The sequence below is a fragment of the Notamacropus eugenii genome, chromosome 2 (assembly GCF_028372415.1).
Source record: "Notamacropus eugenii isolate mMacEug1 chromosome 2, mMacEug1.pri_v2, whole genome shotgun sequence".
Classification (NCBI taxonomy): domain Eukaryota; kingdom Metazoa; phylum Chordata; class Mammalia; order Diprotodontia; family Macropodidae; genus Notamacropus; species Notamacropus eugenii.
Window position 1 is genome coordinate 276,338,409 of NC_092873.1, and position 14,735 is coordinate 276,353,143.

General features: G+C 36.8%; 1 protein-coding gene across 2 annotated transcripts in view; it reads left to right on the top strand.

Annotated features, from left to right (window-relative positions):
• The window catches only part of LOC140527289 (putative ferric-chelate reductase 1), a 55,703-nt gene extending 50,239 nt beyond the window's left edge, over positions 1 to 5,464 (top strand). For both annotated transcript variants that reach the window (XM_072644101.1, XM_072644102.1), the window contains 4 exons: positions 977 to 1,035; positions 2,330 to 2,467; positions 2,565 to 2,590; positions 5,264 to 5,464. In XM_072644101.1, the coding sequence (XP_072500202.1) occupies positions 977 to 1,035; positions 2,330 to 2,467; positions 2,565 to 2,590; positions 5,264 to 5,353 (313 nt within the window). In that variant the 3' untranslated portion in view covers positions 5,354 to 5,464. The remainder of the gene's footprint in view (positions 1 to 976; positions 1,036 to 2,329; positions 2,468 to 2,564; positions 2,591 to 5,263) is intronic.
• Positions 5,465 to 14,735: the final 9,271 nt, after the last annotated feature.

The window sequence follows — 14,735 nt, forward strand, 5'->3', positions numbered from 1 at the left end:
AATTCCCAGTTTTGTATTATCTTGAAATTTTATCTTTGCTTAAGTCCTCAGTTATTATACTCTACTAGAAACTTTTCCCAAGTTACTATCAATCTATCAGTCAGCTCTCTAACATCCTTGATACTCATTTTGTACATCAGTAAAATGGGGACAATAATGCCTGTATTACCCACAGCACAGAGCTGTTGTGAAGCTCAAATGAGATCATGTAGGTAAAATGTTTCACAAACTTTAAAATACTAGAATGATAAATTTGAAGACCACGATTACATCAAGCTTATGAAAAATCAGACTATTACCCACCCTCTGCCATATCATACTACATCATATCCTACTACCTCACTGACTAAACAAACCAAACTCTCACACTCTCCCCCTCCCCCCTTCTGTAGTCAAGATAATCCTGCTTTTAATTTTACTGCTTCCTCACCATCTTTTTCTTCTTGGCTCCATTTTTCTCCATCCTACCTAGGAACTCTTCATTCTTTCTAAGACATTACTCAAGTGTTTTTCCTTGTCTTATAGAAAGGAAAAGAAATTTCCATTTAATGTGTGGCTGCCTCCAACAGAAAAAGGGACATAGCACAAACCCATAGCACAAATCTCTTATTTGTATTTCCTTTTCCCTTTGTTTTGTTTCCTTTTCCATGTCAATTTTTTTCTCTACCTATCAAAGTCTTAGGTCCTGCCAGTAATACCTGCAGGCAGTTATCTTAGACTTGTAGGATCTGGGTCAGAATGATCCAAAAACTCCTCAGATTGAAGTTATAAGAATAAAAATTCCCACGAAGAAAAAAAAAGAACCAATAAAAAACAAAGCCCAGATTTAGTTCTTTTTGTTTCCAGTAAAAATAGCCCCAGATAATTTCACTACGTACCTTGTATATCTAACATTAAAGAAAAATTCAGAAATTTGTAATAAAAATGTTATTAAAAGTAAAATGTGAACCTTATATTATTTTTGTTGTTTCTATAGGAGAATTTTCTTTAATTGGTTCCATGCTCTAAATGCTTTTGTATTAAGGATTTTGTCAGGTAACTACTTCAACTTCTTTGTATGTGTAAATCATTTTTTGAGTTCCTGGATATTCTGAAGTTATTAATGTGAAATGACTTTTGATATTTAAACATTAAATTAACATGTCATTATACAACATGTTTTCATTTGAGTATCATTGGAAAAGTTTCAATTTTCAAGTCACAGATACATGCATTTTATTATAAAGCACAGTATAAATTTCCTTTTTCCTCACAAGTAGTCAATGAATTCCTTACAACTTTTTTGTTAGCTAGCACAAGAGTAAAATATTAGGTGTACCTGAAGAGCTTTTGCACTGCTAGTGGCTTGATACTTTACAAGTTACCTCTTCAACAAGCATTGAACCAGTTAAGAAAGCAAAGTTTCCCACGGAATGAACTCCAAAAGAAAAAGTGTGATCTGTTTTAGAGCCAACTTGATTTTAGAAGTACTTTGTTTAACATGAAAAGACTGCAAATGATGAAGAAAAAATGAATATTTTAATATTAAGACAACCAAAAGAGGTAAGGAATCTTAATTTCAAATTCATAGAAGTTTAGAAAATTCTTTGTTGATTATCCGTTTTTGATATAGAAGTTATCACCCCAGAGTGAGGAGTCACTTTCTTCCCATTAACTTGTATGCCATCTTAGAAAACAGAAGTATGAAGAATATTCTTACCTTTTTCACTAAATGGATAGAGAAGGAAGAAAAGACTCTCAGAATTGTGATTTCTTCACAGCTGATAGATTAACTTCTATTTACTTAAATAATTCATATCAGTGCATATTTATTAAACGTCAGGCTCTGTACAAGGTAGGTCACCACAGAGAAAGACAATAATGACTAGCATTTTTATAATAGATGGCACTTATATAGTACTTCATGGCTTGCAAAGCACTTTACAAATATGATTTCATTTTATCCTCACAATGACCCTGGGAAATAGGTGCTATTACTATAACCTACTTTATAGAAGAGGAAACTGAGACACAGAGAAGTTAATTATATTGCCCAGGATCATGCAGCTAGCAGGTGTCTGAAGACAGATTTGTACTGAGATCTTCCTGACTCCAAGTCCAACTCTATCCACTGTATCACTTAGCTTTCCCACATTCATTTCAACAGGGAGTAAATCAAAATGTAGTTTAACACATCTAGTGGTTTTCATTTTCAATATTTTGTAACTTGATTGCAAAAAAAAAAACCCAAAACAAACAAACAAAAAAAACCTAACCTTGCCTGAATAATTTTGTGTAAAGTCAAAAGAGATCATTATTTATCTTAACCAGTATTTCCCTTTCTTTTCAGTTGCTGCTATATTTCTAGGATTGAAGATTATTGATGCATCTCCCAATGGATGGATGGAAAAAGTGATGGGAGGATTAGTTGGCTGGGAAATGTTAAGAGATGTTCTGTTCTATGGAAATATTTATTTTTGGAGGACAAGTAAGGATCAGTTTAAACCACTTGAGAGGCAACAACATTCACTTGCTTGGCAAAATTATTCATTTTTTTCATTAATTTTAATGTTTCTGTTTTTCAGATGGTGATGAAAATCCAAAAAGAAAGGTAAAGTCTTTGCTTTTACAGCAACACTGATTTTTCTTACTGGACTAGAAAATCTCCTCTGGGGTTATCCAGTCCAACTTTAAAATATCTGGTGAATAAACATATCCCAGATCCAGTAATTTGAAATTTATGTCACTTAGATAAGGCTAGAGTATATTGTTTGGTTGCAGGTATAATAGAGAATAGAAGGAAGAAAAAAGGCCCTAAGAAATTATACTATAAATAGGAAAACAAACTAGTATAAAGAAACTGTTTGTGGTATCAGTAAGCATTTAGAAAGTACCTTCTATATGATAGACACTATGCTAAAGTGCAGGTACAAAGGCAAAAGTCAAATAGTTCCTGCCTTCAAAAAGTTTCTGTTCTAGCTGGGGCAGACATGCATGTGCACAGGGATATACAGAACAGAAAACCAAATAACCATGAGGGTGAGACTAGTAGCTGGTGGCAATTGTAGGAAGGGTACCAGGAAAGGCATCAGGTAGAACAGAAGTATCTGACATGTAGCCCAAAACATTTTCAAATGCAAAACCAAATGTAATGTGGGAAAAGTATAATTGGTAAACACTTAACAAAATAAATTAAGAACTAGATCATTAGGTGGCCCATGAGATCCATATGTACAAAATAGTGGCCCCCTCATTTCTATTTCAGTTTAACACCAGTGATACAGAAGATTGAGGTCAGGCTGAGTCTTGCGGGAAACCAAGAATTGTAAAGGGGCAACTAGGTAGTTTGGTAGATAGAGCAGCGGGCCTGGAGTCAGGAATATCCAAGTTCAAATATTGCTTCTCATACTCATTAGTGTGACCCTGCACAAGTCACTTAACTGTTTGCCTCAGTTTCCTCATCTATAAAATAAGTTGGAGAAGGAAATGGCAAACTTCTCCAGTATCTCTGTCAAGGAAATCCTAAATGGGGTCACAAGGAGTGGAATACTACTGAAAATGACCTAACAACAACAAGAATCCATAGAGGAAGAGTGCTTTTTAAGTATGGGAAAGAGTTTGTGTGAGAGGATCGTTAAGTAGGCCCATTAGCCAGACTGTAGAGTGTGTGGAGAGGCTTCACCTGAACAAGGATCCCTTCCACAACATATCTACCAAATGGTACCATCCAGTCCTTTCTCAAAGTGTTCCAAAGAGGGAGGAGCCACTAACTCCAATAAAGTCCAGTCTACATTGGTATATCCCTAATTATTAGGAAGATTGTCTTTACATGGCGGCTGAATCTGCTTCTTTGTCTCCTATCCATTCCTTCTAGTTGTGTTCCTTCAAAGAGAGAGATTAAGCATTCTTACATGTGACAGTTCTTCCCAACTTTGAAAAAGTTAGCAAGGGGAAATTTGCTCTCCCAAAATCATAAAATTCATAAAGTTTAGGCCTCAAAAGATCTTGGGAGTGGGGAAAGGAATGTCATCAAATTCAGCTCTTTTTTTTTTTGTATTTTCTTTCTAAAGAAATATGTTATTGATGCTCTTAATTTAAATTCCATTACTTCCCCATTCCTTATTTAGTTTGTGTATACTTCTTCGCTTGTTGTCTCCCCCATTAGACTGTGAATTCCTTGAGGGCAGAAACTACCTTTTTGCCTCTTTCTGTATCCCTAGTGCTTAATACTTGGTAATGCCTGACACTTAGTAGGCACTTAATAAATGTTTGTTGACTGACTCATTTAAAAAAAAAGAAAAGGGATCATTCAGCACAACATAGGCCATATCTAAAAATGTCATCTAATGCCTCTAATAAGAGATGTGGGGATCACATTTCACCATCAAGCCTCTAAAATCATGATTGCACAGTCATTCCATGGCCAAGTTGTTCATTTTACAGATATGGAAAGTGAGCCTCTGGGATATTGTGACTTGTATAAGTTTTGAGTAGTAACCTCAAATTCAGCTGTGGAAGGGGGAGATTTTTGGTGGGGATAATCCTAAATATGGGGGCGAGGTATACAGGTCTGCACATACATACTTGGTACAAGTGCCAACCCCCACCCCCATCCCTAAAGGTGCCTACAGAGTGTTAGAAGTAAACACTGAAACATCTGGTAGTATGGTCCTAATAGGAAAGAACAATTAGCCAATTTGTGGTTTTTATCCTTATAAAATACTCTGCTTCCCTAAACTAAATTGTCTAGGGGTAAACATGAGATCTGAACTGGGATGCTCTGAATTTAAATCATTATCATATGAGACATGTTCATATTCTATAAATTTTAGTCATTACTAGTTATTTTAGATGTCTTAGTTTCTTTTCATCATATGACTGAAAAAGTGGTAGGTCTGGGTTCAAATTCTGCCTCTGACCCTTAAGCCTCAGGTAAATGAAATAGGTTAAAACCTACAGAGGGGGTTCATGATGTCAAGGCCACCATGCTCATTAACCATTCCATTATTTGGGTATCACTGAAAAGGAAGTACATTTGTTTTATTAAAGTCCTAAAACTGACTCTAGAACTAAAACTGTCCAGTTTTTCTCCATGTAGTTAAGTGGCTGTCATAGCAGACCTACACACACCTACCAGGCATTCTGATGTCTTCTAGCAGATGTCTATTCTAGTAGAATTTCTAAAGATTTTTCATAGTATCAGAGGATTTGGAGCTAGAAGAAACCTTAAAAATAACAGATTTGCAAAGGAAATATTTAACTGATTTTTTTCTTCCCTTCTCAGATAAAAAATGAAAAAATACTGCTAATAGTTTACCTGTGTGGAAACCTCATGTTTGTAATAGCCCTGATTGTTGGAATTGGACAATCCTAGAGAAAGGACCTTCACCCATTTTTTTATTAAATGAAGATTCTGAGAATCATTGTCATATTGACTAATTTTTCTACTAAGGAAAAACTAGAGAAATAAAGAGTTTGAACAGGGTTTCTAAGTCTTTCAAGTTTTTTTTTTTGTCTTCATAATATTGTTGTGTGTGTGTATATATATGTATGTATATATATTATATAAGTTTTTTCTTGCCATTTCTTTTTATGGAGTTTTCTCTTTGCCATTTTAATTATCAATGTCTTTCTGAAAATTTAAAACCGTCTTGTTCCCTCCAGTATTCTTTCAGACAGGGTGTTATCATTTCTAGTGGTTATTTCTATGTATAATTGGACATTCATTTTTATGATTCAATCAGTCATCAAGCATTTATTAAATGCCAAGCATGGTGCTGACTGTAGGGGATACAAAGATAAAAGATAAATAACTCCTGTCCTTGGGGAGTTTGCCTTCTCTCAGGGGAGACAATGCGTACACATGGAAGTAGATACAAAAAAAAAGGTAAAAGAAGGACAGAATAGCAGCCATGGACAATAGAAAAGGCCTTGTGCAGTAGAAGATACTTGAATTTGGAACTCTGTCCCCAGAACTATTAAACTGCTTACCTATTTCCTCCACGATAAGATTACTTGGTCTATACACCAAATAGGTCAAAGAAAGAGGAAAAAGACCCCTGTGGACACAAATAGTCATAGCTGCTCATTTTGTGTTGGCAAAGAACTAAAAACTAAGGGGTTTGTACCCATTAACTGGGGAAAAGAGGAACAAAATATGGTGTATGAATGTGATGGAATATTTTTGGAGCTATAAAAAATGATGATGGGGAGGGTTTCCAAGAAACTTGGGAAGACTGGTATAAACTGATGAAGAATGAAGTAAAATACAACAATATTCTAAAAAATAACTTTGAAAGCCTTAGAAACTGTTCAAGGCAATGACTACCCATGATTCCAAAGGACTAATAATGAAGCATGCTACCTACCTCCTGACTCAGCAGATTAAAACATATAAATATATATATTGATGTGAGCGTATATACATATATAGTTGTGTATATATGTGTGTGCATGTTCATACATATATATGCGGATTGTATGTGTATTTGACAACTTATGTGGGAATTTGTTTTGCTTGACTATAGAAGTTTCTTACAAAAGAGTTTTTTTTCTTTAATGGGAAGAGAAAGGACAAATAAAATAAAAATTTAGAAACAAACAAGGAAATGCTTAAGCTGACAATTGAAGGAGATGGAGGATTCTAAAGGGCAGAGTACATTTCAAGAATGGGTGTAGGGGTAGCCAGTGCTAATTCAATAGCAATAAGGCTATTTTGGCTGGCACTATAGAGGTCATGGAGGAGAGTAACATATGAAAAGGCTGAAAAATAATGGAATGGAATCAAGTTGTGAAGAGCTTTAGATACCAAAGAGTTGTTTGTTTACTCCTAGGAGCAATAGGAATTACTGGAGTTTGATAAGACCTACATCCTAGAAAAATCGCTTTGGGTATTAAGTGGAAAATAGATTTGAATGAGGACAAGAAAACAGACAAAATCAGATACCACAATTTTCCAGGGTAGAGATGATGGGATTGAGGCTCTGTTGTGTGGGGGGGAAAGGTATGATGATAAAAGGTGCTATAAAGATAGAACAAGATTTGACAATAGACTGGAGATGTGGGTTGAGAATATTAATAGGGGATGACAAGGAAGATGGGAAGCTGGGAGACTAAAAATACAGTGTCTTCAATAAAAATAAGAAAGTTCAAAGGAGAGCTGGGTTTGGGGAAAACATGAATTCCATTTTGTACAATTCAAATTTGAAATACTTATCAGAGAGAGGTTTTCACAAAGTGGCAGATTTTATGTAGTCCATGGAGTCTACATTTCTTTTACCAAGATGTTGTGTAGTGTAGTGGAAGGTGTCTTGGATTTGAAAGGCAAAGGACTTTGAGTTCAAATTCCAGCCCTGACCCTTATTTTCTGTATGGTCTTGGGCAAATATTCCACAACTCTGGCCCTCAATTTCTTAATCTGTAAAATGAGGGAGTTGGACTAAATGGTGCCTCAGAGGCTCTTGCTGGCTTTAAATCTGTCACCTTACTCCAATGTGTCATTTTGGGGAAGACAGTTCTTAGTTTTCTTGAAGGTTGTGCCATTAGAGACAAGCTCAAGCAGATCCTACAAAGGTAGAAAGGTTTGGAGTGTTGTCCTGGTAAAAACAATTCTGTTTGCATGGTCCAAAAATCAGCATCACTAAGTTTGGAGAACTATGAGACTGAGTGACTTCCTGCTCTGCTGGCCAACAGCAACTCCCTAAGATCATCTGCTAAATTATAATGGGATTATAGTCAAAGTTAGTGAAGGGAATGCACATATGATTAAATCATAGATTCTTAAATACAGTTTTACTAGGAATGGGTGGGGATAAGTATGCATGGCACAGCAGCCCTAATGAGTGTTCATTTGCATTTAGCAAATCCTATCTCATCATGATAACCTGTTGTAATTTATATCATCCAGTTCTTTTTTTTTTACCATATCCATGGAGCTAATGACCTCTATAGTTCTGTTTCACCTAACATCATGTTTTCACATAGCCAGCTTCCCACTGAGTGGCTATCAATTCCACTTGGTTAAGTACAACAAAGCTTCCAAGAGCTCCAGTTGGCTGCAATGCTTAGAAATTCTTTATGAAAGATGAATACGATTTGGATAGATGAATATAAGTACACATATGTGTAAATACATGTGCATATATGTGTACATGGAGTAATTTATTACAATAAACTGTAAACATTGTAAGGACAAACAACTGTGAAAGCTATAAAAGCTATGATCAATACAACGACCATCCTTAATTCCAGAGGACCAGAGATACATTATGCTAGCACCTCCTGACAGAGGTGATGGACTTAGGGTACAGAATGACATATACATATATATATGTATACACACATCATAGTTCTTACAATTTTCAAAGTTTTTTGTGGGTTTTTTGTTATTGTTTTGGTTCTACTCATTTCTTTTTTCATCAGTTTATAAAATTTCTCTGAATTGTTCATTTTTATAATGTGGATGTTATAGGAAAAATGTAATTTCTTTTGGCTCTGCTTACCATACTCTCAGTTTATGAGTTTTTTGGTGTCTCTTTGAAATCATCTATTTCCTCATTTCTTATTCTATAGCAATAGTAATGAATTAGCTAGCCAGGCCCCCTGGGGGAAAAGGTAGAGCCCCACTGATCTTTAATAAGAGTAGCATAATTTTTTTTAAAAGTTTTATTGCTGTATTAAAAAAAAATTACTATCCTTTCTGGATATACAGCTTTCACCCTGAAATTGAACCTTGACAAAGAAAACTATTAAGCAAAAACAACTTAAACAGTAATCACCTCCAATGATATGCAACTTTCTGCTCTTGTAGTACTCTGTCTCTACTGAGTGGAACATGAAAGGAGAAATGTTGCATTGCCTGTTTCTGAGGACCATTATTAGGGTTTCAGTTACTCAGAGTTCAGTGTCCTTTTCATTTACATTAGTATAGACACTATATTCTTCTTTTGTCTTTGCCTAAGCTCATATACATCTTTCCATGGACAATGGCATGAATCCTGCTATTTTATTTTTTGCTCTAGAGCAAACATTAGTTGAAATGCTAAGTAAAATATTTCAATAAAGGGTGTGTAACAGTTTGAGTACAATACTATCTGGGTAAAGATCATAAAAATCCAGTGCACAATTATTCCTTTTGGTCTTTACCTGACCCTTTAAAAAATAAACAGAAACTTGGAAACAAGCAACGGGCTACCACCCTTCAAAGCCAAGTATGCTTTTAATACCACCCTGAGCTCCATGACCTGAAGAGCAAACAAAGTTTTATCTCTAGAAGCTATGCAAGGGGGTAACTTACAGGATGGACCTGATATGAGTAACTATGTTGAACTGGATAGGGCAATGGACATGGAGTCAAAAAAGGCTGTGTTCAAATTCTGCTTCCAATACTAGCCACACAACTCTAGGCAATTGATTTAATTTCTCTGAACCTCAGTTTCCTCTTCTGTAAAATGTAATATCTACTTTACAGGCTTGTAAAGTTTAAATGAGATAATGCATATAAATTGCTTTGTATGGCTTGAAGCACTATATTAATGCATGTTATTATTGTTAGAGTTGAAAATAGTCCCTCGCCTACAGCAATATCTCCCCCATTGGCCTTCTATACTCACCAACCAGTGTCTTTGGGTAAAGGTATTACAACCTGTTAATATGCAAGCCGTTTCAGAAAAACACATTAAACTTGTATTAATTTAGCATCAATGACTTTATCTGAAGTCTTTCCAATCAATGGCTGGTTGTGAGTAATTCTAGAGCATGAAGTATTCCTCAGAGGCAACAGGTACAGGCACCTGAGGTCAGAGGATGAAATTTTTGCAGAAAAGTTTGGGAAGAGGAGCCAAAGGCTAACTTTGCCCTTTGCCTATTTTTCAATTTTACTTCAAGCCAACCCTGAATTCCATAGGAAGAGTCAATGCCAGCAGGTGGCACTCTCCTGCCTGTAAGAGACAGTTAAAGCAAGCTTATGTTGGATATCAGTGGTGCTCAGCTCAAATAAAAATAGGGGCCACTAAACTGTACGTAAGAATCCCTGTGGGCTGCATAGTGACTTAGTTTTAAAATGTAATATTATCTGTTTTATGTTATTTTTATTTTGTTAAATATTTCCCAATTTGGACCACACTGGGAAGTGACATGGCTGCATGGTGCCCACTGGTCACATGTTTGAAACTTCTTTCATTTCAAAGTACATTATCTGTTCCTAAACATATTCCAAGCAATGTAGCAAGTCATGTTATACCAAGATACTACATTATTTTTAGTGGAAGTAGATGTTAGTGCAGTAGTGAATGGTCTAAGTCTTCCAGAAAACAATTAGGAAGGAGAGAGCGAAAGGAACTGTCACTTCCAGAGGACTTAAGATGAAACACATCACCTACCTCCATGAAAGATGTATGTTGCAGTGTGGGACATACATTTTTGGACATGATTGCTGTAGAGATGTGTTTTGCTATGCTGCGTCAAATAAAGTTTCCAAGTTCGAAAATGGATCTTCTTTGATTTTCTTGAAGTATATGCCTAGCAGTGGCATCAAAGGGTCTGAACAACTTAGTAGCTTTCTTATTATTTCTCCCTCATGTTTCCTTCCCCCAACTGAATAATAAAAAATAAAAATACAACATTTAAAAAATATGCACAAGCAACATACATCCCCATGTGACCTAAATCCAAAAAAATATGTTCCACACTGCAACATGTCCTTCACCTCTCTGGTAGAAGGTGGGTAGTGTGTTATTTTGTGTGTTGTTGTGTTTTTGAGATAGTCTACCTCCCCAAAAAAGGAAACACAGTGAGTACCCATTGGAAAATGTCTGAACAACTTGTGGTATATGAATACAAGAGAATATTATCATACTATCAGAAATAACAGATGTGAGGAATTCAAAGATTTATGAGACTTGTATGACCTACTGTAGAAAGAAAAAAGTAGAATTGGAAAACCATATATGACTATAATTACATAAATGAGAACAACACTAAAAGACAACTGTACTCATTAATTACAATAACCAATCTTGGTCCTAGAGAACAGGTGATAAGACACATTCCTCTCCTCCCAGAAAAGAGGCTGAGGACTTTTTAGGGTGGAATATTACATATGCTGTCAGTTTGCTTAGATGTTATTTATTATTACAAAGGGGGATTCTGTGGTGACAGGTATATGGCAAATGATGAAGATATATAGAAAGCAAAAGACATTAAACATTTTTTAAAAATTGAAATGGAATTAGCATTGGAGAATGAGAGAAAGTCACTTCTCACTTGACTTCAGTTTCCCCAAGTGTAAAATGAGTGGAGGTTGGTCCACATGACCTCTGATGTCCCTTGCAACTCTGGACTCGTGATTTATGATCCTGTGGAGGAGTGTGAATTGTTCGTGAGTGGCAGTGTTGGGGCTGGTACCAGCTTTCCTTACCATCTATCAAGTGCTTTTTCAGTCACCTGCCCTAGAGTTTTAATATTATGAGTGCTTTATTACACTTCTGTGCTTTCAAAACTGGCATCTATGATTGATATAAATGGAAATTCCCTATTGAATAGAAAATTCCCTAATAACCAGAATCCCCCCCATTCCTTAAGTCTGCTAGCTAATAGAGAATATACTTTACCCAAAATGTAGCTGTTTGAGATCTACTTGGCATTCTGGAGTCTCTGTATGCGATCTGACATTGAACTGACCTCATGATGATATCAAGGTCACATAGGCATCAGAATCAGGTTTTGGACCCAGGGTCTTTGACTGTAGAATAATTGATGCTCTCTCTCCCCTATCACCTCTGAAGCTTAGTTCCCTCATCTTCAAAGTAAAGGGATTGGACTAGACAATCTCATGTCCCTTTCAGCTCTAAAATGTCAAATCCTGGGGTGTTCATTATGAGCCAATTATTTTTAAGCAAGTTAAATTGCTTTTTTAAACCTAGGTCTTATGTGTATATTGATACTGAATAAAGATATTCAGATGCTTTTTTGTTCAGATGGCTCAATTGCTGCCATCTCCCTCTAACTTATGGATAAAATACCATGCAGCCTTCAGCCAGAACCTTAGAGGCTACCTACTGAGAAGTCCATGCTAAATTTTTTAAAATTTAATTAATTTATTTGTTTTCAGTTTTCAGCAGTCACTTCCATAAGTTTTGAATTTTCCCCTCCTCCCCACCTCCCTCCCTGAAATGGTATACAATCTTATATGGGTTCTACACATACATTCTTATTAAACACGTTTTCACATTAGTCATGCTGCATGGAAGAATTAAAACAAATGGAAGAAATCATGAGAAAAACCAAACCAAACCAAAACATAACACAAGAAAAAATATTCTGCTTTATTCTGTGTTCTGATTCCATACTTCTTTCTCTGGATGTGGATAGCATTTTGCATCAAGAGTCCTTTGGGAAAGTTTTAGGTCCTTGCATTCTTGTGAAGGGCTAAGTCTATCTGAAACAGTCCTTGCACACTGTGGCTGTTACTGTGTATGATGTTCTCCTGGTCCTGCTCATTTCACTCAGCATCAGTTCATATATGTCTTTCCAGGCTTTTCTGAAATCCACCTGTTTGTCATTTCTTACAGCACAACAGTATTTCATTACATTCATATACTACAACTTGTCCAGCCATTCCCCGATTGATGGACATTCCCTCAATTTCCAGTTCTTGGCCACCAGAAAAAGAACTGCTAGAAATATTTTTGTAGGTGTGAGACCTTTTCCCATTTTTATGACCTCTTTGGGATACAGCCCTAGAAGTGATTTTGCTGGGTCAAAGAGTATGCACATTTTTGTAGCCCTTCGGGCATAGTTTCAAACTGCTCTCCAAAATGACTGGATCAGCTCAGAGCTCCACCAACAATGAATTAGTGTTTCAACTCTCCCACATCTTCTCCAACATTTATCATCTTCTGTTTTGTCATATCAGTCAATCTGATAAGTATGATGTGGTACCTCAGAGTTGTTTTGATTTGCATCTCTCTAATCAATAGTGATTTAAAACATTTATTCATATGACTATAGAGAGCTTTAATTTCTTCCTCTGAAAACTGCCTGTTCATATCCTTTTTTATCAATTGGGGAATGACCTGTATTCTTGTAACTAAATTTTTACAAATTTGTGTTTCTGGTCTTACTTCTGAAGGATTGTCACTTTGTACATAGGATCATAGATTTGGCCCTGGAAAGAACATTGGAGGTCATCTAGTCTACCCCCCTCATTTTACAAATGAAGAAATGGAGGCTTACTGACATAAAATAGCTTACCCAAGGTCACAAAGATAATAAGTAGAAGAGTCAAGTTCTGAACCTCAGTAACCTGACACCAACACACACACACACACACACACACACACACACACACACACATACACATACACACACACTGACTCTTTCCACTCTACCAATTGCTTCTCTTGAAAGACATTGGAGCCTGTGCCACTTCTTTGCTGATAAGTAGAGCAAAGTGGGGCAGAACCTCAGAACCCTCAGCCTGTCCTGCCTAAACCATGGTCAGAGAAGGAAGAATCATTCTGATGCAGTCACTTAAAAGCCAGGGCTATTTACCTTAAGAGGTAAAAGATTAGGTAATCTTGCCTTACCTAAGATAGATCCCATAGGGTAGGATGGCAGAAAAAAGACTGCCTACTTCCTACCCCGAGTGAAGGTGTCATCTTGGGTCCTTCTATGGCCTATCTAGGGATGATTGTCCTTTTTTCACTCAGTCTCCAAGCTATCTTCAGTGAGTATATTTCCTGCTCACATAAGCTTGTGCCCATCCTCTTACATCCCTTTTTTATTCATTATTATTATTAGATGAATGAGTACTCCAAGATGGATGTGTTCAGGTTTGGAAGCAACCTTGCAAGCAAGAGAGGTCAGAAACCATTAGGTTCCATCGGGTTGGAGATGACTGTCAGCAGAATTTCATAAAAGAGACCGATGAGAAGATACTCCTGTACACATGGCTGTTTAACCAGCAGAGGTGTAAAAGACAGGGCTGAACTGAGGTGACATGTAATATACCTAAAGAGCAGTACTGCAAACTGCTTTGTGCTTTGATGAGGTTTAAATAGTAGTTTCCCAGCACTGTAAGAATAGTTCTAAGTTGTTACTGAACCCTATTAATGCACATTTCTGAGTGTTCTTGTGTTCTTTGTGTACAATATCATCAAGACCAAACCAGCCTCTAACCTGTTGCTGGCCAGAGCCAAACAGAGCAGGTCAGAGGCAGGAGAGCCAGGAATCAAACAGAAGTTTAATTTCAAATTAAGAGAAATGGCTTGCAAGCAAGGAGGGGATCTAGGCGCATGTACTGGGCCCCACTCCTAGTTGGGGGACCCAAGGCAGTGTGAGGATATCTCAATACTTATACCAATGGAAACACAGTGAGCTGTAGCCCTGACAATGAGTAGTAACAGACACCATATGGCAAGTTTGATTCTTAGCAGGGCTTCATGACCAGAACTTCTCTGAGCTTAGGCAGTGCTTGGGTGAGCTCAGAGAACACCTAGTGCTGGTCAAAATGATACAATAATTAGGATGGGGCAGCTAGGTGGTACAGTGGATAGAGTACCAGTGCAAGAGTCAGGAGGACCTGAGTTCAAATCTCACCTCAGTCACTTGACATTCACTAGCTGTGTGACCTTGGGCAAGTCACTTAACCCCAATTACCTCATCCTGGGTCATCTCTAGTTATCCTGATGAATATCTGGTCACTGGATTCAGATGGCTCTGGAGGAGAAGTGAGGCTGGTGACCTACACAGCTCTC